Genomic DNA, 24,337 nt, shown 5'->3' on the forward strand with positions numbered 1-24,337 from the left:
TTTGGTAAATCAAAGTCATGAAGCCAAAGCCGTGCCTCCTCTGCTCTGTGTAGTGTCTGTGAATTCGAGCTGCTGGGTGTTTTTCTTGATTCAAGCTTGTTCCAATGAATCAGTGGTTGGAACCTGCTGGCCGTGTCCTCAGCGCCGTAAAAATGGACACACAGAAACTGTGGCCGCACTCAGCGGGCACACAATACCGCATGCCAATCACAGCAGCGCGGCCACCCGAGTTTCTGGGATACACTGAGTGGTTGCCACAGAAACCTTGTCTGCTTCCAATTCAACCTCTGAGGGATGTGTGGTGTTTCCATCCCCATTGCCTCATCTCCCAAAACGGTGTTGCTATGCTGTGGGATCCAGAGCATCAAGTGAGAGAGGAACTGCTGCGGTGGGATATGATCCACCTCTGGTGTGAAACAGTGTTAGTTGATCCTCCGATAATCGGCGCCCGGGTAGAGGATGCATCTCTGACTGTGTTTAGATTTCCTTAAAGGAAAAGATATTACTTAAAATATGTTTTATCATAGCAGCTAAGATATAGCCAGATATATAAATATATATAAAAAAGATATATATATATATATATATATATATATATATATATATATATATATATATATATTGGACTTACATTCATCAGAAACATGACTCAAAATTAATTATTAATTAATTATTATTATTATTATTAATTTGTGATCACAACTTGTTTCCACTGCCCCCAAGTGGCCACAAACGGAGTTGACCAACTTCAACTTAAAGGGACACTTGGGATGTTTTGAGTATCGAGCCGAGAGCTGTCGACAGTGGCAGCAACAAAACGTAGTCTAAAACAAAGGTCCACTTAAAAAAACTAACATTTGAAGTGTATGCTAAATTTAGAATATTTTCACTGCTCTACCTTGCTGTCAGTCAGCCCTTCTGACGGGGAGCTGAAGACATTATATTGCTTTTGTCAAAGCCACAAGACAGTGAAAAACAGTCATTTTACCCGCGCTTGATCGTGTCATTGTGTGACTTCGGTGTTTTAAAGGGGTAAAGCCAGACTATTAAAAGGCACATCGTGGATTGAGACTTTCAGTAGAATACAGTAGGAAATAATATAATCGTATTGAGACAGAAATCTTGAGGCGAAAAATGTAAATTGTTATTTAACTGGACACAGATTGTGTGTTTCAGAAGGACAGTGGTCAGGCATGCTGATGCTGCCATTCTGAAACACACACTGAATGAGTAAATGGGGGTTTTGCCTGCAGGCCTGTTCTGTTCTCTGGTCCTGCTCTTTTGCATTCCTACCATGCTGCCCCTTGCTTCTTCTTCTTATCAGTGTTATTATTAGTACACAATGTAGACCGGCTGTAGACGGGTCACCAGCGAGCTTTAGTAAATTAGCTTCCAGCTGGCTGCCACACAGTGCTGCGTTTTCTTTTCTTTTTTTTATCGGCTGATGGAAACATTGCCCATCTCAGTGAGGTCAGCACTGTAAATGAACTCAAACTGATCATTTCAATGAGGTCAGGACTGACTGGCAGGGCTCTTCCAAACAAATCCAGCAGAGGGTTGCATGAAGACCGACTTCACAAGATGGACAGAGCTGTCAATCAGTTCTCACAGTATTTGTATGATTATTTTATTCAACTGGCACAAAAGTATGTTATCATACATGAAGACAATTCAAAGTACTTCACATAATGCACCAAAATTCTGATTAAAACATATACAATAACACAAATTCTATGCATGCCGTGCAATATATTTTTTTTATTGCATAAAATATCTGAAAAAAAACCCACTTTTTTTAAAGGAATATTTTCCCATAAGTGACTTAGAAAGTGCGAGAACAGATGCAGACCTTGTTTTCGGATTGTTTTGTCAACTGCTGTTTCCAAGGTCAAAAAAGCGTTCAGTCTCAACTGTGAAACCAACATCAAACCGCTTCAGATTTAGAGATGTACAGAAGAATGACAGAATAAACGATGCTCCTTCTCCTTTAGGTGCAGCATTGTTGTGATTTGTTGCAATAACATTACAGGTTTTGTTTGGTGGGAGGACGAGGAACCAGAGTTGGCGGTGCTCGTTACATTTTGCAGTCTTTTTGGCTTTAAACGCACTGTATAAAGAGTGTCTCCTGTTTCTGGTGTGCAGGTCGTGATGCAGCTGGTACGTCTGCTCCCCGACGGCCACAGGATGAAGAGGGAGGTGGACATGGCCCTGGACTCCGTCAGCGAGACCATGACCCCCATGCACTACCATCTGCGAGAGATCATCATCTGCACGTACAGACAGGTAGAGCACAACTCCTGTAGTATTCATGACCCGGTAGTTGAAAAAGATAGATCTTAAAAAGGTAAAAAAAATCACACAAGAGGCATAAGTAGGTAAAAAACTAACACAAAACTGCAATGTGTGTGTGTGTGTGTGTGTGTGTGTGTGTGTTTGCTGTGATACTTCTGTCAATTTGAGCACCAATTTGATTTTACACCTTGTGAGTCAGACGTTTAAGGACATTTTAGCCAGTCCTTGCTTCGTCAAAAGGCTGCTTTTTTTTTTAGGATTAAGAAGGTCAGGATTGGGATCAGAGTCAGGTCTAGAGGTCTAAATACGGAAATGGAAACTCAGAGTCCAGATGAGTATTTTAAACTTCGGTTGAATATATATCTCACATATTCATGCCTTCAAAAGCAAAGATTCATTATTTATTTCTCTCAACTTCCTGGACGATGTCTGTATTATTTGATCAAATCAGAAAAATAACGAACGCTGCTTACTTGAATCTGTCTGAGAATCAGCACGTTAATAGGGATTCAGGCGCAGTTGCACATGAGCCCCATAGATGGCGTCAATAACTTGTTTAGACGTCGGTTCCTAGAGACTTGATTGAGAGAGAGAGTAGGCTGTAGGCCGAGTGTGGAAAATGATTGTGGTGCAACATAACTTATCTCTGAAGCTCAATGGAATTCCTTTGGGTCTAAGTGGAAAACAGTGAGAGGAAAAAAGGCAAGAAAAGAATTGGTTTCTAGTGGGTGTTGCAGGCTTGACCTCTTCAAGTTTTATTAAGTGTGGCTGCTGTATAAAACACAGGGGCACACTGGTGCAATGAGTGCTCAAACCCACCCATCTTTGGACCCATGTCACTTCATCATACTTTGACGTAGAACAATGTTTCCAACTAAGGCTTGGATCTTTATTTGCGTTTTTGATAGCTCACATGTTGTTTGTTTTATAATAATTTTTTTACAGAATTGCAGTTAACAATTTTACAATGGGTGTGGAACCCACTCTAAGCACCAACCCATAAACGTTTCTCAAAAAAAGTTGTTTAACAACAATTTCCACTGCGCAATTTCTATGTCAAAACGTAGACAGAGTTGTCCTCTCTTACCCAATGTCGCTCTCTTTGCGATATGACGTTTTTTTTAATCGATAGCTGGAAAGTGATTATAGTGTTAACCAAAAGTCTAATTGATCTCTGATGCTCCTTGTCAACAGAGGCGATGGAAGTCTCCAATACAGTAAACAATAGGAACACATATTGTATAATAGATCTGTGTCTTCATTCAAGTCTCTGGTAATCATAGCTAAGACTTTCTGTCTGTTTGTTTTAGTAATTAGCATTGTAAGGAGAATCTGTAGTAATTTTTGCATGAAGAAATACAAAGAAAAACAGCTTAATATCTCAAATGTGTTCCCGGTGAACAAAATGAGTTTGTAGTGGGGCTTTGAAGGACCTATCTGGACAAGGTCTCTCTTGATGCTGTGGGCTCTGCAGGACTACGGCTCTGTTTTAGCCATTTGTAATGCAGACTGTAATCATTGTGCCCCTGTGCACCGTCAGCCGTTCTCAGCGCGCTGGAGGCACCCGGTGCTGTCTCCACCGTATCAATGGGCCTCATTGTCCCATGGACCTTGTCTTTCGCCTATATTCTCTCTCCGTCTGTCACTCTCTGATGCCAAGCTCCAGGAAAAGGCTCGCTCTCGGCTCACTTTCAAATCAATTGGGTATTTTGCAATATGTTTGCATCAGCAGGAACAAAAAGCGGTGTTAAAAAAGGACCATTTTGGTTAAAGATTGGTTCTCATGTTTGTGGTTGTGCCCATTATTTCCAACAGTGATACTTACATTGGACCCTGTTGAGTTTTTGACTACTAGTAATGCTTTGGAGCAATATTTTTACTGGTGGGTTTGTTTGTATCATGCACTCCCATGAGGACGCAGGCTATACACATTCCTGCAGCCAGTTTTGGTAAATGGTAAATGGACTGTACTTGAATAGCGCTTTTCTAGTTTTCTGACTTTAACACTACATGACAACGTTCACCCATTCACACTGATAGTGGGGGCTCCCATGCAGTGTTCCCTCTAAGCTGTGCGCGTGCGCGGCCGCGCAGGACAGTCGAAGTGGCCGCGCAATAGATTTTTCAGACCGCGCACATTTTTCAGACTGCACAAACGATTTTTTTTCAGGGTGTTAAAAATCTTTTTGCGCCAGTGTTTTTGAGATAGGAGTGAGCCATCTTCACAATAATACGATCTTTGATGTGACGTGTCGAGTCTTCTTGGCCAATCAGCGTCCCGTTTCTTGACATGCGCTTTCTGTACCTCTGCTAGCGCTCTGCCTCCGTTAGCACCCCCCACCCCCGCTGTCCTCCTCCGGGCGCCAGGAGTGAAGCTCGCCCAGAGCGCCACATGAGCTCGGGCCGGCGCTGTTTAGGCTCCTCTTGGCGGGCCCTGCTCCAGCAGCTATAGGCTACCATGGCGAAAAGAAAGGCAGAGCAGGCGCCCCAGAAAAAGGTCTGCCTAACGTTCAAACATGAGTGGCTAGATGAAATAGTCCAAACTGACACAGGTAGGATGAAACTTTCAGACATATTTAAATATGAAGAATATGAAGTTATTAAATTGTTTATATAGGCTACCTTTAGGAAAAAGGACACCATGTCAATTTAATAGGCCTATAATTATTGTTAAGCACTGCATTAGCATTTTTCTTTCAATGAAGTTCCACTTAAATGTTGTACCTGCTGAGAAATGACTAAACACCTTTGATACTTTTATTTTTTATATATATATATATATCATTATCAGTCATAACCAGTGAACCGGTCATAACCTCCCCTTATTGAAGTTCAACAAAGATCCTTTAAGTTCAACTAAACTAAACCAAAGTCCAGCCATTATAAAGGATATTGAATAAATATCAACCTTGTATACATGTTGATGAATTTGCTGTCATCTCTTTGAATCCCCTATGGCTAACGCAGGCTTGTGGTCATTTTCGGCAGATCGCGTGGTTGCGAATTGCTCACAGTGCGGAAATGTGCGCTCAGAAAAATAAAATTTTGCTCAGTGCTGAAAAAAATGAATGCAAGAAAAATGAATGCAAGGTGCCACGTGCCCAACAGGGCTCCAACTAACCGTTCATACACCACAGGCACAGCTACGGGAGCAATGTGGGGTTAAGTGTCTTGCCCCACGTGGGCTAGCGGAGCCGGGGAAAGCTGCTCTACCAGTGAGCCACAGTCACTGTGCGCTTTGTGCTTTTCTATTGATCGACAGTTGACTGTAACACGCATCGGAGCATGGCACTGTGTCGGCAAAAGCAGCGAAGAAGAAGACAACCAGCTAGCTCAACAGAACTTTATTGTTTATTTATAAGAAAATTCACAGGGCAACTTTTAACTGCTGTGAATGTGACACTTTGGACTGGTTAACAATCTCAACTACCATACTTACTGGTTTTGGTTGCTTCCTTATTGGCCTAATCAGACTTATTGGTGTTGCTGTTTCCAGATTTCCACAATTACGAAGTTATCAGACAATATCATGGCGAATAAAAATGATGGCCAAAACTATAGAAACAGGACCCACATTTGTAATAAATCAGAACGATCTTTTACCCTTGATATAGCAGACGTCAGGTTGGCACCGTGTTCCCCTTTCAGCCTTCCCTTCCTGCTTGGACCAGCAGGCCAGGTGATAAACAGTGCCAGATGTTGCAAGAACCCGGCAGGCAGCAGCAGCAGACGAGAGGGAGGGAGAGAGAGAGAGGGAGAGAGGGAGAGAGAGAAGAAAAAATAATTCACCCCAACTCGCTCTCTTCTCGTAGCCTTCCCCCACTGCAAAGCACCCTCCTCCCCTTTGACAGTGGTTGGAAAATGTGTCTTTGATAGAGAAAAAATATATCTACACTGGGACCTGAACCGTCCGCCAGCTTCCAAAGGGGGGTGGGTTTTTTTTTTTTTTTTTGGGGGGGGGGTCTTCTTGAAGGGCCTGTAAATCCCTGCTGCCAACCAGGCGTAACCTTGCGTTGCAGATGTGTTCTCCAGCATCAAGACCGAAAGTGGAAAGGCTACTTCCTCTCCGCTACCACCACCACCACCTCCTCCTCTTCTTCCTCCTCCTCCTTCTCCTCCTCCTCCTCCTCCTCCTCCTCCTCCTCCTCCTGTCTCTTGCACAGGAATCAGCTGAAGGGGTCTTTCTTTCCATCGTCAAGTCAGTTTGAAATTGACAATTGCCTCAGGCTATCTGAGCACCCTGCTGCTTACTTTGATACTGTTCCCTTTCTGTGTGGAACTTTGTGTGTTTACACGAGTGAATAAGAAAAATGCTGAATTTATTGGATAATTTCAAAGTTTGCAGGGAATCTAATCTTTTTTTTAACTGATGCGCCAACAACTTCACAATCCCTCAATATCCATCTCTTACCCCTTTCCGTGACATTATCTTTCTATAGATATTCATTTTCCACCAAATAATTATATTTCACAGCTCTGTCATACTCGTACCTAGTGCTTCCTTTCAGACCACCCTCGGCAGGAGATTGCACCGACTTGTCTCATTTATCCTGTCTTGGACTTCTCACTGCATGTTCGGAACATGTGATCAAGATTACCGGCTTCCCACCCAGTCCATCAAGAATCACAAATTGATTGCTTTTCCACGCAGGTGGTGAGAAAACTGAAACACACAGGGCAAGAGTGAAGTGTGTGTGTGCGTGTGCGTGTGCGCGTGCGTGTGTAAGAAAGGGCCTCATGGTTTGGATGGGGCAGTGGAAAAATATTTTCAGAAAGGGGAGAATGCTGTGTGCAGGTTTTCTTGAGGAAAGGTAGTGGACGTCTTTCGAAAAGAAGAAGGGGGAGGAACTGGGAAAGTTGAGGGGACCACCGCAGCACTGACAGCCAGATTAATTTTAATAACGAAGGAGAGCAAAGGATTAGAAAGAAAGAACATGAGAATAAGGTTTAAAAAAGTAAGAAGCAGTCACGCTGTATCACATCTTATTGTCCACCTTCTGAAGCTTTAATCTTGCCGATCTTTATTATTATTTTGGCTCGAGGATCTTTGTGTGAACACATTTCATTCTCAATTAGAATGACCACTTGACATAAGTGGGCCAATTACAAGGTGGAGTTGGTCAGGCCAAGGGAAATATTGGCAGGAAAATGAGCCCACCTGAAGTAGAGACAGGTTCTTCTTCTTGCCAGAAAGAAGTGTGCGTTGACTCGCCGTTTCTGAAAAGAGGCTCTTATTTAGACCCAGCACAGGGTGGGAGGGAGAAAAGTGGGAGAGCCAGAGGTTGTTGTTTTTATTCATAATTTCCAGCCTCTCACTTGCCAATGCCAATAACAGTATTTGCTGCGGCTGTCTACAAAATATCTTACTTTGACCAAATCTCATCTGAGCAGGTGCAACCAGCTGAGCTATTTCTTTGGACATTGAACACCGCATCTCTGTGCGCTAATAGTGCAGAGAGTAGAGAGTTGTGATGCACTGTGTGTGTGTGTGTGTGTGTGGCAGTACATGAGGAGGTAAATAAAGCATCTCTGGGGACTTCCCGGAGGGGTTTGGTGAGTCGGGGGGTTACATGCAGCTGCTTCGAGTCAGTTGCTCTTCGAGAGCCCATTTATTTTTAGGGCGTTTCCACACTGTAAATTACTTCAAATGATACGCCAACACATCTAGTGAGAGTTTGATGTGCTCACTGATGTCTAACATGACATGATGCATGAGAGAGCTTCTGAATTCACTTTGATGCAAAGCTCATATTTCTGTTGCCGATGATTTATGTGCCTTTTTATAGAGTATATTTACTTCTATATTTGCAGCAGATCCTTGACTGAGTTGATGTAATTATAAGTCATATTTAAATGACCTGTTTCAAGGCTTCCTACTGCCTACCAGCAGGCCAATCACAGTCCCTTTTAAATTATGCCAATTATGTCCTGTGGCAGGCAGAATGCAGGCAGATTTTTGTTCCATTTATTTTTGATTGTCCGAGGCTGATTGTCCGAGGCTGATTGTCCGAGGCTGATTCAACCAAAGACAAAGAACTAATCAGTATAATCAACTAGTGCGCTAGTGCATTGAAAGCAACTTCACACAAAATGACAAAAGTTTCACAGCCACTGATTTAAAACCCCAATTGGTTATATTCATGTTCATACTTTTGCTACCACCATGGTTGTTTTTCAAGTTGAATTGCCAATGATTGCCAATGGTCTTTTACACCACTAGTACAATCAATCAGCATTCTCTGCTTCACTCTCTACATGCTGACCGTTTGAGAAAGTGTTGTGTTTTTTACTCCGAGCCTATCCCCTTTTACCCTGAATAACTGAACTGCCCCGGCCTGCCCTTTACCCTGACCTCCCACCCCCTTCTTAACCACTGGCCCCAGGACAACGCTTCAGACCTCGCTGAGCACTGCGCAGAAGGGTTGCCATTTCCTGCCCTCACACACTAAATCTGTCATTCCCCCAGCCCCACAGACCAGGAATAACTACCTCCAAAACCATGCATGAGTGTTTAAACATGCCTCCAGTAGCTGTGGTCATGGTATCTGATGGATCCTGTTAAGCCCCCAAATATATTCACCGGGAAAACATCCATCTTTTTTGTCTTAGCTTTCACACTAGCTAGCTACTGGCACTGAACAAATACCTACGGGAATACAATCCCAATGGTGAAGTCACTCAAATGCCAACCATGTGGGCTATGCGGGAGTCGTGATTGCTTTCAGTTGCACTTTCATAATGCCCCAGCAGGGAAGCCGTGATTCGTACGTGAGGACAGTTGTGCAACAGATGAATGCCGCGTTAACAACGCCATAACTCCTGCCAAAGTGCCTCCAACTCACAGGGTCAGCGAGGAACCTCCAGAGATGCCTTGGCAAATGTTGACACAGAGACATTAATACGCAATGTTCTTTCTGCATTCTCTCATTCTTGGAAAAACACATATTTGATTTGATACGTGACAGCATTTAAAAACTGGTGAATATAAAATAGGCTCATAGCCTTAACTCATCCTATAGATTGACAGGTGCTCAGGTGGTGAAATCCATTTGTTGCTGTTTCTATGTCTCATTGGTTAGACGAGCATATACAGGGATCGGACTGAAGATAGAAAACATTTAATTAAAGTCTATAGTGAAGGCGTTGTGAGATCCATGTGATTTATTGGGTCAAAGCCTGGTTCAAGACCTTTTGATTCACCGCCCACATGTCTGATTTGTTTCAGTGATTCAGATTCATCCAGCTTGTTTGTTGTGTCATTGCCTGCAGGCTCTATTGTTGGGAAAAAGCAGTCCTAGCCAATAAGAACTTTGATGGAGGATTAGTAATAGGTACGTCATCTCTTCTGCCACAGCCAGAAAAATAGTGTGGGAAAACATGTATCCAAAGATGGTGACAAGCTTGGATGAATACATAGCTATGCTGTTGTAATTCGGTCTGATTATCAGGCACTATAGTGCCCGAAGAAAGGCTGTTTTTGCTTAAATTGGCTATAATAAGCATTTTCCTATCCAAACAATGGATCACGAGACTTCATGTTGTAGGCTATTTCTTCTTTTCTTTTACCTGCGACCTACAAACCACCCCATGAACGACTCTTTTGGTTGTGTATTTCTGGAAAAAGTCACGATTACTCCATCATACTGCCTATTGACTCGATGTGTGTGCAAGGTGTCACTCGTAATGGTTAATTTACAGAGAATGATAACCCATGTGATCGTTTAGCATGTTGGCCTACGGGCAGTTAGCATGGTAACCTGTTCATGTTCACCACGTTGCGTTTTTATGTGTTCGACAAGCAAGAGATTTTTGATTTTTGATTCACCAATTTCTTGAGGTCTTCTCCACTGGGCTTCAATTTTCCAAATGTCATGGCAATGCAATCTATAGTTAGTTAAAATTCACCCACAACCAAAAGTGTTTGACCACGCTGTCGTGAGGCAACAAACAGCAAACAACATGGTCTTCACAGCAGCTGTGTGACTCATGAGAAAATAAGCCAACCATTGACACATTTGCTTTCTATAACCCCCAGCATCAATAATAAATGCCATTTGTAACCAAGGGTACACATTTGATTAGAAGAACTCCAGTGGTTTTTGGCATGCAGAATATCGGATTAGTTGTAGCTCGCAGACATACCCTTTTATTGCCCCAGTGTTGGGTTTGCATGCACAAGATATTTTGATAGCTCAGTAAATGATTGATTCACAGTGGGAGTCTCCCTGTGCTCTGTTGCCAGGCATGTGCACGTACAGAATGTACCATAATGTGTGTGGTTAATGTGGGCAGATATTCCAGTCTCTGTGTAGGCTAAGTTGATGAGCCCTGTCTCCTCTTGTGGTTTTTGTAATCTCTGCTCACCAGACACGTGATGGGTTTTTTCTTGGGAAATCATCCTTTTCTAGTCAAACGCCTATTGACCATTGATCGTGCAGTTACATTCCGTCTTTAGTTCGCCATGTTTTGGGTTATTTTTTAGGCTTATATTTGTGTTTGTTTGATTCTTTACTCGAGCTGTTAAATATTCAGTTTAGATATGTAGGGAAAGTTTAAATCTTTATTCCGATAGAAATCAGGATCCACAAGACTTTGCTTGTGATGTCATGAGAACGTGAGCTCTGACTCTTAACCAAGTTACATTTCACATTCATTTTCAAGCCCTTGGCTCGATAGACTGACTGGTTGATGGCAGAGCTGAATATACAGTATGCGGATTGACACAGTTTGCCCCTACAATCCACCTCAACCTCGACCTCATGATTTAATCAGCGTAGTGTGGCTGAGCAACTGGAAAAAAGGACAGACAGAGAATTGGAATCTGCAGAAACCATTAACATAAAGGCATCTCCGTCCCCTCCTCTTATTGGCTGCTGCATGGCTTCCCTGCTCTCTTTAAAAAAAACAGTTTCAGGCACCATCTTGATCCATGAAGGTCAGTTCTGCAGCTTGAAGCCAGATGATATATAACTTAGATTGCTTTTCTACTGGCCGACTTGGCAGGCGGCAGACTGGGTGGGTGTATGGTCATAAAAAAAAATGGTGTGCATGGAAAGAAAATACAAATAAAAACATACATGGAAAAGTATATAAGAAATATGTTCATACTTTTCTCACTTTCACACGTTCCAGCATCTGGGGGACGGACACACTAGGATGCAGAAGTTTTAAAAGCAATAATTATTATTTTTATAATAATGATATATTTGGCCTTCTTTATCAAAGAAACTTAAGCAAAATTGAGAAGGAAAAAAGAGAGCGATGATGTAAGCTTTCACTTGTAAGACGGTGGCAAATTAGCCAAGAGAGATGCAATAATTCATGATACATATCAGGAAAAGTTGTTTAAAAATGCAGAAAATTAAGTTGCATGGAAGACGGAAGGAAGCATGTAACATACATATTAAGACTGAATGTTGTATCGAGCGCTCCGTCGTGACGAAGGTCATGAACCAAATGTAAGTCACGTTGATTGGTACTATTGTGTGGCAAGCTTTCAGAACATTTCTTAGAAATAATACATCTTTTCATATTCAGATCAGAAATGGAAAATAAGTCGAGATTCTGGTCAAGCTATTTCTTGCATATTTCTTGCACATTCTTTGTTGGGCTCCACAAAAGAAATGATTACAATAGACACAATAGCAGCCCTACAAATGGCTTCACACTATTCCACTGATCACCAGGTGGCTGCAATGTGCCAAGAAACATAGCAAGGAAGAAGAAGGATACAAGCTAGTAAACGTGATAGTAAACCAGATTGTAAATGGTGACTGTTTCAGTTGTTTTATTGAGAAATAAACTGTATTCCACGTGTTTGTTTGGCTTCTAGGGTGCACGTAGCGAGTTTGTAAACTGAAAGTTAACTTTTGTTTGTTTGCACGAAAACTCCACAGGGTAGCTTTTTAAGATCCAATAACTGTCAAACATGCAACTGAATACACTAATTATAGCTTTTTAGCACATAGCCTAAAATGACATGCGTCTAATGCAGCTTTTAAACATTCAGTTCAAATCACAATGTATCTCAAGTGCATCAGAGCCTAAGTAAGGCTTAGATGAATGGAAAATGAGACGGGTTTGACAGTATAGTCTGAGATGTCATAAAATGATAATGATACAGATCATTAACCTCTTTGAGGCATCAAAGGACAAGCCAGAGTACATAATTGAAAAGCCAGAGTACATAATTGTTGTGAGTGACTTTGAGGGTGCCACTTTGTGTCCATGTAAGAAAAGATCCACAGAGAGGAAGAATGTCTAATGTATATACATGTAACATATATTTATACACACAATATGTCTAATATACTGTATATATATATATATGTCTAATATAAATATATATATATAATTATATATATATATATATATATATATATATATATATATATATATATATATATATATATATATATATATGGTCATATTTGATGGAAAGTAGTTCCAGAAATATGCAGTTGGTGCCTGTTTTGTAATGAACCTACCTGCAAATCAGCATGTATACATGACTTTGAGTTGTCTGTACATTGAGTCGAGCAGCCATGTGTAGGCTGCCTGTCCGCTCTAGACAGGTCGGGGTTTGGTTTAGGATTTGAGTGGGAGGTGTTTAGCAGAATCTGATGAATGGCTGCTTGTGCAAACCTGGGTGGGAAGGGCCAATATGGATTGGCCTTTTTACCTCGGCAACCCCATCAGCTGGTAATTGGCACCATATGTCAAGCAGACGGACCTCTTTTATAATGTGCACTTCTCAATTCACTCCTCACCCACATGAGCCCACCGAGAGGTCGACCCTCAGCACTTGTCTGCCACCATTTAAGACACGTATTACTTTTCTTTATAGGCAGACCAGATTTAATTCCTTTTTGACAATTTTCAGTGTGCTACATTTAAATGACTGGAACAAAAATGTGATAGTTTGTAAGAGATTATTAAAATAAATTGTTTGTATTTAGACACACCCAGAAGTTATCATGCAGACACATTCATATTTGGAAATGTCTTCTTGTGTCAAACACTGCTAAGAAATCACGATAAAACAGTTGATTTCTTCTAAGGGTGAAAAAGAAGCTCTCATACCCAATAATTGCCGTTCTAAGCCTTTTATGTGTTTGTCCCTGCCTTTTGAGTGTAAGTGGCAAAATGACTGAGTTGCCAATACTAAATGAACCGCCAGACAGAACTCTTTAGTGCCCACCATGTGAGCAAAATGTCAGGGTGCGTGCGTGTAAATGTGGCTCTTTGAGTAAATGCTGCAAAACTCGTCACTGTTGCATGGTCTTTGAGTGCTGCTAAGACAACAGATTGACCTATTACCCGTTTACATCAAGGATTTGTGAGTTGTGAACATGTGGAACCCTTTTAAATCAAAAAGTACATTTCTATTTGGATCATGCAAATGAAAAAATTTAGTTATTTTAGTTAATTGTTATATAGAACTAATGTCAAAAAGATTTGATGGCCTGACGTATGTGTATCTTCAAAAAGGTTCAAGTTAACGAGGGAGAAATAATAAATCCAGTGTAGTTCACATCTGCCCTCTCTCATAATACTGACTCACAAATAAGAAGAACTAGTTTTGCTGTACATCTGTTAGGACGAAGTTACTAACACATGAAATGGATCATTAGATATGACATTTTAATACATTTTGGCATTAAAATACACGTTTGACATTTAAAGGGATAGTTCAGATTCTTAACAGAGGGTCTTATCCAGTAGATGGAGAAGCAGACTGGAGTTCCAGCACGGGAGCAATGCAACTTGCCTTCGTCCACAGCGGTCTGTGGACGAAGGCAAAAATTAAACTTATTTTAGCTACCTAAAAGAAAGGCTCAACAAAAAAGAAATCGGTAAAAGGTACGCTATTTGCCCCTTTTTAGACAGATCCAGGATAGCTGTTATCCCCTGCTTATAGTTGTTTTGCTAAGCTAACCATCTCCAGCTTGCCTCCCGCTTATCAAAGGGAAAGATATGAGATTTTTCCAGTTAAGAAAAGAAGAAAGAAAAAAAGAAACATGCGCTTTATTAATCCCCTTGGGGAAATTCTTCTCTGCATTTGACCCATCCCTGGATGGGGAGCAGTGGGCAGCCCTGTGAGGCGCCCGGGGTGCAGTTGAGGGTTCAGTGTCTCGCTCAGGGACACTTTGACATGTGAGCTATGGGGGGACTGGGGATCGAGCCGGCTACCTTGTGTTTGCGGGACGACCACTCATCCCCCTGAGCTACAGCAGCCCTATGAGTTACTCATTTAACAGAAAGCTGTCACAACCCTCCTCTGTGTCAGCGCAGTGATAACACCCTCTTCTTCTGAACCACCTCTCTCACATTGTCCTCGCTCGAAGCACTGCTCAGCCCTCCAGCATTCCGGGACTCTCTCAACAATGGTATGTGCTGTGTGTTTGGCCAGCCTCCCATCTCACTCACACCTCGGCAGCCACCTGAACCACGGCCCTCCGCTTTGATAGCAAACTAAGAGTGACCAGTCTCCTCCTTTTATTATGAAAGGCCTCGCCAGATGAGATGATTCTGTAGTTCACGCTTTTTCCTCCTTCTGTTCTGTTTAGCGAACTCAGTTGAAAGTTACAAGATAATAAAATGGTCCCACCTGTCGAACTTTCTCGACTTTTTTTAACTCGTCAAAAGTGGATGATTATTATCAGCACAGAACAGGATTGTTGAACTTTAAAAAATGTAATTGAAAGCTTTCGAGCTGAGCCTCTTATAGATGGAATGAAATAAATGTACTTCACCACATCTTCCGCATCAAGGGATTTCTGATATTACACAAAAAGCCGCTCTACCACATACAGTATATGGCTCAGTCGATGTAGACAGATGGCAGCCATAGAATTGAGGTTCTGCAGATTGTAGAGGTGTGACTTACGTAATCCTTTCAAACTGATTTTAGCGTGTGTGTGTTTGTGTTATGAGCTCGGCATGTGCACAGATAGCTGCCAGGCTTTGGCACTCCGTATTTTAAGGCTTAGAGATGAAAAACTGAAAGCCCTCTGGGTTAGCAGGGCTCACAGGGTGATCAGGTTCACCAGCGCTCACCTGCTCTGCCTCTGTAGTTAATAACTGAGAAAGATTGGATAAAGTTCGGTGCATGTGTGCTTTTTCACTTCCTCTGTGTCCTGAGAAAGTTGATAGACAACACACAGCACATCCATTGTTTCCATAGGTGTAGTTTCTCCTCCACTCTGCTGCAGATGCTTGGAAAACTGGGATCCAACCCCGGCTGTTTGGGAATGAACAGGAAACCCCTCTCCTTCCCCCTCACTCTCTGTTGCGTCATTCAGCTCTGGAATGATCGTATTACTGTGCACATTTCAAATTACCCTGAGTGCTAGCCCACCTACTTGGTAAACTTTCATTATTCTCTGGGCAGCCCCCACAATGCATTTAACATACCTCCCAGATATGCTGCGAACTGTGTGCAGATAACCTGTTTTATCCATCAGAAGCAAAGTTATTCAGGCAGTCAAAATGCTCATTACAATGCAGACTACAATCTGCTCTGGAGAAGGCATCTGAAGAGCTGCTGACAGTCCATTGAGCCACACTACACCTCGTCCCGACTTGTTACTTTATCTTAACCGCAATTGACATGTCATCCAATCCTGCACACACATCCCACTACGCCTCACGGCTGCATGGCAGGCCTTTTCACTTGATGCCGTCGTCAATTGCTCCAAGCAATCGTGAAAAAAGATGGAAAAAGAAAAAGGGAGAACTTCTAGACACCGACTTGCCACACTGATGAAAACTTTTCTGCATTGGCTTCAGAGCTATGACTGAAGATTGAACCCAACTTCCAGCCTTACTTTATCATAAGGACTTTGTGAGAAGTTACCAATAATAACGCTGCTGTGGAGCTACTTAACCACTACATTCAAGCTTTGCTCGGTTCCTTAAATTACATATTAATTTCTGCATTCAATTTTCATTTTATTATGATTTTGTTGTGGCCTTTTGTCCAAGATGCAAAGGCTTTTTCGTCTTCAGAGACAATGAATTAGTCCTTTGAGAGTACTATTATAATTTTTTCTCTTGAATAAAAATCAAATGCATTATAGGAGCATCGCTGTCATTATCTTTGGATAATTGCACGGTTCTAGTGTTTCTAATTATAGGGTTTTACCATGAAAAATTATATTATTTAGACATTTCTTTGTTATTTAGACATTTCTAAATAACTATTATGTTTATTAATAAAACAATAGAGTTTAAGGTTATCTGGAGGCAGAGGGACTAAACGGCAGATAGGGTGTTTTTTTAAAATGACTTACCAACTGAGCTCTTTTCAAATGTCAAAACTGCTATCGGTTTCAATAGATGGATAGATAAAAAGGGCGAGAAGAATTTCAAAGGAGAAGGCGCTCCGTTTTTTTTTCTTCCCCTTTTGGTTTTCTAATATTATATCTGCCCATATCTCGCACAGCTCGAAATTGTCTTGATACAAATACTTCTATTTGCCTCACAAATTGGATGAATTAATTTTAATTACAAGGTATTTCAAGGTCTGTTAAGGCTGAGCTAGCAGGTGGTTTTGGTATATATATCTGTTTCGACATGAAAGAGCAAATATAGATGTTGTTCATCATAACATGTGATTTTTTAAGGTCACTAAAGACACAAATTTAGCTTAGTTTTGTATTTGTTCGAGAGGGACAATGTAGATTGATGAACACTTTAAATTCAAATGTAAATGCACCCAATTTCCATTGTCTGTCCCCCTGCTAGAATGCACAGGCTGAGTGTCCTAGAGGAAAAGGTCATGCCAAAGTGCAGTAGTAATACACTACAATCAATTATAGCCTATAGCTGACAATACACAACAGTTCGATAATAAAAAGTCACAGTGTAAGGATGACATTTCACATTCATCATATTGCACACAAATGTCCTAATACTGCAAATATATAAATATTGCTATATTTTCACCCGTAGGTCCCAATCACAGTTGTGTTACCTCCTTTAACGATAGATAGTAATTAAGCATATTACATGTGAAATCTTGTATTTTCCACTTGCCAAAGTTGCTTAGCTCAAGACATCTGGATTTGATTTAGTGCCTTTCTCGTCTCCTGACCACTCAAAGCTCTGTACACTACATGTCAACATTCACCCATTCACACATACACATTCATACACTGATGGCGGAGGCTGCCATGCAAGGTGCCAACCTGCCCATCAGGATCTAAACTAATGCACATTCACACACCGATGGCACAGCCTTTGGGAGCAAATTCAGGGTTCAGTATCTTACACAAGGACGCATGCGGACTGGAGGAGCCAGGGATCGAACTGCCGATCTTCTGATAAGAGGACAATCCACTTTTACTATAATAAAATTAAGGAATATAGGAGCAATACAGTACAGGAATGAGGATGTTATATAAACTGAAAACTAGTTCACCACACAACAGAGTGATTCATTGTGTTACACAATATGATGTGTGAATGTTGTGCTATTTTTTTTATTTATTTCTTACAGAATTGTATATGGGATTACCTTTTGTTATGTTTTTTGGTTATAAGCAGCATCAAGAATGGCCAGTGAATTGTGGTGGAGATTATTACCTTTTGATGAAAAAGTGGCTCACAAAAGGGATCACATTTCCCTGTGAATAACTGCACTTAAATTAAATAGAACAGGAAACAGTTTATATTATTCCAGTTAGACTTGGATACAGTTCCGCTTCAATCAAGTGGCAAGACATTTAAACACCATCCTGGCAGGTTACATTTCAAAAGATTATGCAATCTGCAAATACTGCCTCCAAGCAGGAGGCAATTAAAGACATTGACATCCGAAGAACTAAAGAGAAACGTCAGCAATTACACGGTAACAATGCAGAAATGTCAAACACGTGAGCTACTGATGACAGGTGTCTTTGTGTCGGGACAAAGCAACTTTGTTGTTCCAACTTGATAGAATGACAAAGCGTTGATTCCCTCTTTTCTCAGATCAAAAGTGGTAAGACGGAGAAGGCGTGTCAGCAGCTGCTGCTGAGGAGCCTGCAGTACCTGGAGCGATACATTTACCTCATCCTCTTCAACACATACCTGCATCTGGAGAAGAAGAACTCCTGGCAGCGCTCCTTCACTCTCTGGATGGAACAGGTACAGGATCTCTGCCCCGCTGCTCCATTCTATCTCACTTGGATCGTAATATACATATGCATTTGTATTCCTTTTGGTGACATTAACGCAAATACAATACAGAAAGACAGAAAGAAAGGTCATTTTTTTTAACCACTAAATTATTTTGCTGCTGTAATTAATAATAAATTGGATAGAATTTCTAAGTTAATGCTGCTGCCAGTGTTGTAGTCAAGACCACCTAAATCGAGAGACTAAATCACAACCAAGACCAGAGTGTATTGAGACCAAGACCAGACCAGATGGAGTCCCATACTGCATGACTGCAAAAAATGTAGAACAAGCAAACCATTGGCACTCCTCATATTGATCTGAAAGATCTATATTCCCATAAAAACAGCCACAGGAAAAGGATTTCTCTTCACTCACGTCTTTTATTGCCCTTTATAGCTCTATTACATACTCTACTATTTGTCTGTGTATGTATAAGTGGCTTGATTTAAAAAAAAAAAAAGCCATTGCATCAAAAGGGTGAAAATATCTGATGGCTGATGGCCTTCAGGACCAATATCTCTCTTTGTCCTTTGCTGCTGAACACATCAAACCGGTGATTGCATTTTCATTGAAATGGTGGCATTAGCACGACCTCTGCGGAGGAGAAACACAAATAGGAGAATTTGTTTTTCTTCACACTTCGCATTGTGAACCGGTTGCCAGAGTTTCATTTAGGTTTTTCTCCAGAGATTTACAAGCTGGTTCTTGTTCTATTGTGGCCTGGTTCTTCACACACTGAACTTCGTAATGTCTCGGCTCTTTGTGTTTGTTGGGTACATTAATCGTTTGGCCAGCTGTGCCCCTACAGTTAAGTGGAGAATTTATGTGCATTCCAAACAAATGAGTAGTCTGTAAGTGCTGGTTCCCAACACACACACACACACACACACACACACACACACACACACACACACACACACACACACACACACACACACACACTGCAATTAAAATGTATGTTGCAATATGTTGCTATGCTCACATAGTTGTAAAAAAATAAGCATTTTGGCAGGTTGACAAAACACATTTAGTGTGATCAGTTTAAGCTGCAAATAAATGTGAATTAATGATACATTTACATTATATGGTGTAGTTACAATTGTATGCATTTAGTTTTAATTAAAATGTGTCAGCTGTCTTGTTTCTATCACAGCTTTAGTGCTGAGGCTCAGCAAAACCTCTTAAATCTGAAAAGGTTAATACAATATGTTGGCTAAATGATGCAATTCTTATGTTTGCAGCTACACAGTGCCAAACGGGAGTGTCTAACACTTTTGCAAACAATTTTGAGTTTATTCCACCTCAATGAGGACAAAGGAGGACAAGTTTTATTTCAATGTCTTTCCAAGAAAAAAATTGGGAATTCCAAAATAGACTGGAACAATAGCTGTGAAAACAATTGTCACAGAAATATGCACGGTCAATCAGGGCATATTCTTCCTGTTATGAATAGCAAATATATGTGGTGCATCAGAGTGACTGTAATGGCCCAGTTATGCCATGAGAAAATACAAGCGTGCACACAGGGAACAGGAACGCTCGTAGGCAGCATCTGGTCCCAGTTTCTGAATAATTTCCCTCTTAGTGGTATGATAACGCTTGTCCCAAGTTTGAAAAAGTCTTTCACCGTTTGTTTAACCTACAATATCCTCACTGGAGCGCAGAGTTGTGAACCCATCAGTGACACATTATCTCTCTTTAAGTTGACATGGCAAACCTGTTGTAAGTCAACAGGTGTTTATTTACACGCCTAAGTTACACACATCATTCATTTAGAGTTGTGATTAGCAGACGTCCAATAGTCACACACTTTTAGCTCAGTTTTTGGTCTCTACCAAGGGAAATATTTCACTCTTAAGATGCTCAATTCCACTATGTTCTGTCTGCTGGATAAGAGCGGTGAGAGTGAACCAAAATAGTTGCAGCCGTGCAGCTAAACAATGACATGAAACTCACTGTAAAGCCGATTCAGGTGGCAGGTGCTATAAACTCTCTGAGGCTTTGACAAAAAAAAAAAAAAGACATTTTTATTTTATTCTCACGTAGCAAAAAGATATGCGTTTAAAATGTAAAACTCACGTGAAGACAGGGATCAAACCTGCTACCTTGTGATTACAGTGCGAACACTCTACCACATAAGCCACATTTATAGACAGTATTCAAGGTTTGCATAGTTGTGCTTTTAATTGATCTCAATGTAGCCGACACATGACTATTTTTTGTCTCCCGTTCATAAGAGTTTGATAGTTATAAACAGGTAAAATAGCAATACAATGTCAAAAATTGTCTTTATTCTTGTTCTATAATTTCAGAAATACAACAAACTATAGTTTTTTATATATATATATTATGACTATATATAAAACTTCAGAAGCTGTGATATCAAATAGCTTTTTGCACCCCTGGCCTAGGGCCATATCTCAGCTAGAAGACAAAAATGTGTGTCACTTTATAAAGTAACTTTCTCCACTAACGAGCCTGCTGACAGACTTCTGCGCGGCCAGGCCACCACATACTGCATGTCAGTGCAGTGTTAATGTGCTAGGAACCTGCTGGGGGTGCTCGGCAACTGCAGACTCCTGTGAAGAACTCATCAAAATCACATCCTACTTCTGGTCTGAGCTCTCTTTGGATGGAGCTTCTATATGAATTAAATCCATTTCCCTTGAAGAATGGACATCTGACAGCATGACCATCATAACAGCGCTGTGTCTCACTTAAGGTTACTCTTATAGTTTTTTATTGGGGGCGTGTCCGTATGACTATACATGAAGTGTATAGTCAATAATAATGTCAACTACATAATGTCAACTACATACTTATTTTCCTGAGTGTTTTCTCAATTTGTCTGGACTGACTAGAAAGACATTTTCTCGACATAGCATGGGACTGTAGACACTGGTTGATTGACAGGAGCTCTCTGGGCAGGACAGTCAGTGCACAAACACAACTCAGAACTGTCGAGCACAGAGGATGTTGCCAAAAATACCATAAAAATCAATTTCATGACTTACCACATTCAAAATTGTCCTCAGTTACACTGTACCAAAACATTTTTTTAATTAAAAAGTAAAAATGTATTTGAACCAGTCAGATTCTGTAAGGGGAGAATGCACGCAGACGCTCGCACATCTAAATATCTGCTTTTGTGTTGTTTTTGTGTTGCCGATCAACACTGTCCACATGGATTCTGTGGTGTTTCATCTCTTTCTCCTACACATCATTTGTATTCACTGCGTATTGTTGAGGTGAGAATCACAAATCCTTCCCACACTGTTCTCAAAATGAAAACTACAGTACAGCATAAGATAATTTAAATCAGGTCAGCTCACACAATGTTCCTCCAAAAATAATTATTCTCCAAAGCATGAAACATGGCATGAGGTCACCTAGATAACCACACTTTCAAACACTCCATCCAGGACCAGTTTGAAGCACATGAAATTAAAAAGAGTAATCTCTAAAACTAACAGTCAAACACGATTATAATGCAGGAGAGTCTTGTGACACATGTGCTACATTTTGCCCCCATCACCATTCGTATAGTGAGGTGTTTACTGGTCTAGTTGCAGCAGAATCTGGCCGCAACCCCATCAATCTGACCCAACCAAACCCGAAGGCACAATCATTAGCCTATCACCGGTGACCGTGGCACGATCATTAATGACAAACTGCGACGCCAGAGGCGGGGGTCGAGGGGTCAGCGCCGTGCATTTGAATCCACGGTTACACAACCTGCCAGATCTGAGCGGTACAGTCTGTCCTGCATCCTGTCCTGGCTGTATGCATGTGTGTGAGTGCATGGACTAATTTGATCTCTGCGGCGGCTAAAAGCAGGAGCACAGTGTTTCCAGTCATGCTGGGCGGCAGCCTGTGCCAGCTGATATGGAGCCTCTGACCTATTTGCTTCTGTTCAGTCGGATTGTTTGAAACACGGAAGCATGTGTTTTGCGTTCGATCACTGCAGGATCAAAACGACGGGGCAGTACATATTTGTAAGTAAATGCTTACGGACACATTGTGTGCACATTGGACACATATTGTCCCCAGCGGCATTAGCCCGTTGCCTCATGGCCATGTAGTAACTTCAGAGCAGAAACATCAGAGGAGTTATTGGAATTGAAATCCATGTTTGCTAATCCAAAACGTGGCCCTTTACACAATGGCAGGACTTGTGTACAGTGCATACCATGGATGCCTGCAGGAGAGGTACCCTATCAGTCATTCCAGCTGTTTTGATGTGTGGCACAGAGGCCTCCCTGTCCCCCTACACGGGTCCGGTATGCGCAGCCTTTGAGATCGCCGACTGTGGGAAAGACGAGCGCCTCCTCGTTGCGCCGCCACTCCAGCCGCCTAATGGGGATTGGCGTTTGTGATCTCCTCAATGCAGCATGAAAGGCATTTCTCTGACAGAACTGCTTACTGTCACACAGACAGTTTGTCACCGCATACCAACAACTTCAAGGCCTGCTGCGATTTACCACCAGAGATCTGACTTGTTTTGATTTGTGTGCAGATGTATAGATTTACTGCTCTCCCACATCTCATCTCTTTACATGTTATTTTTCATTTTACGTATCTCGTATAAATATACATCAACATACATACATGTATACATAAAAATCCCTCTGCTTTGCTAAAATGAGCAATTAAACATCAGCATGTTAGCATTGTTAGCATTGTTAGCTTGTTTCTCAATACAGCCGCACAGGAGCAGCCATTGCTGCATGCTCTTAGTCTTGTTTAAAGTCCCAGTAAAACTTTCCTTCACTGGGTTGCCTCATCTGCAAAAAAAAAGGCTTGTTGTTGTTCTTGTTGTTGTGAAGTTAATAGGAATAGTTCAAAATCAGTTTTGTAATCATATAATCATCTTCCCATTTGATCCAGATGCTCAGTATGTTCCAAAGATTCATAGTTTTGCCAGAAAATCTGGCTACGACGTGGCATGAGCATATCATGGACGTGGTGTATTTTCCTCTGTGGGAGAGAATCTGTGTTTGAACTATACCGCATATAGATGGATTGAGGAGAAGTGGATTGTGTTGCTGGAGTGCAGTGTAAGCAATCTGGTGTCATCTGTGAAGGAGTCACTTCCAAGAGGGAGTCTGTATTTAATACACAAAAGAGATTTTTGGTTGAGTATTCCTTTAAAAAAAGAAGAAGAAAGATGACAAAATGTGAACGCCCTCAGCTCTGATCCACAGAGATTGCATGCACTCGCTCTTTATCCTCTCCATCTCATCGTTCCCAACTTCCTCTTTTCACTGTTGCAGATTTGTCCTATTTAGACAGCTGGGCTATAAAGTAGATGAGTCAGGTTAAGTACTCTGATTAGTACCAACAAAACAGAAGTCCTCTTGGGAGTCCCATTCACTGACTAATGTTCAGCTGCACCAACTCATTCGTTCCCACCAAATACCTCATACAGCAGTCAGGCTGACAGCCTTCCAGGAACACACAAAACACACACACGGATGTGCCGAAAGGTACATCAGTGCCGCGTATTTGCTATTAAAAGCCGAGTTTAGACGGGACAATAGAAGCTGCATTATTATGCGTTTTAGTAAAGCAGCTTACAAAACCGAGGGAGAGTTTGAACCACTGTCCACTCTACAAAGCAAAAGTTTTAGCGTTACACGATATCTATTGTAAAATTTGATTTTGCATGGTCAGCAAGAAGGCAATCTAGACCACACTCTGCGGTGCCTGGTGTTTATTTCTGCACAAAGCTGGCCAGCTAAGCTATAATCATTGTTAGTGAAAGGGATATCTTCATATTATTATTCCTGTTCATTGTTCCATTATTATGGCCTCTTCGGCATTCAACATGACTGTGCGTTTTTAAAAGTACTTCACTATTCTTCTATTGGATGCAGTTAAA

The 24,337-nt window shown here is 41.3% G+C and overlaps 1 protein-coding gene across 1 annotated transcript in view; it reads left to right on the forward strand.

Annotated features, from left to right (window-relative positions):
* pald1a (phosphatase domain containing paladin 1a) overlaps positions 1-24,337 on the forward strand; it is a gene marked incomplete at both ends in the record, with an annotated part of 36,634 nt that overhangs the window by 10,812 nt on the left and 1,485 nt on the right. Inside the window, 2 exons of the mRNA XM_079233389.1 lie at positions 2,143-2,283; positions 18,268-18,423. Coding sequence (XP_079089515.1) covers positions 2,143-2,283; positions 18,268-18,423 — 297 coding nt within the window. The remainder of the gene's footprint in view (positions 1-2,142; positions 2,284-18,267; positions 18,424-24,337) is intronic.

The sequence above is a fragment of the Taurulus bubalis genome (assembly GCF_910589615.1).
Source record: "Taurulus bubalis genome assembly, chromosome: 2".
NCBI classification, from domain to species: domain Eukaryota; kingdom Metazoa; phylum Chordata; class Actinopteri; order Perciformes; family Cottidae; genus Taurulus; species Taurulus bubalis.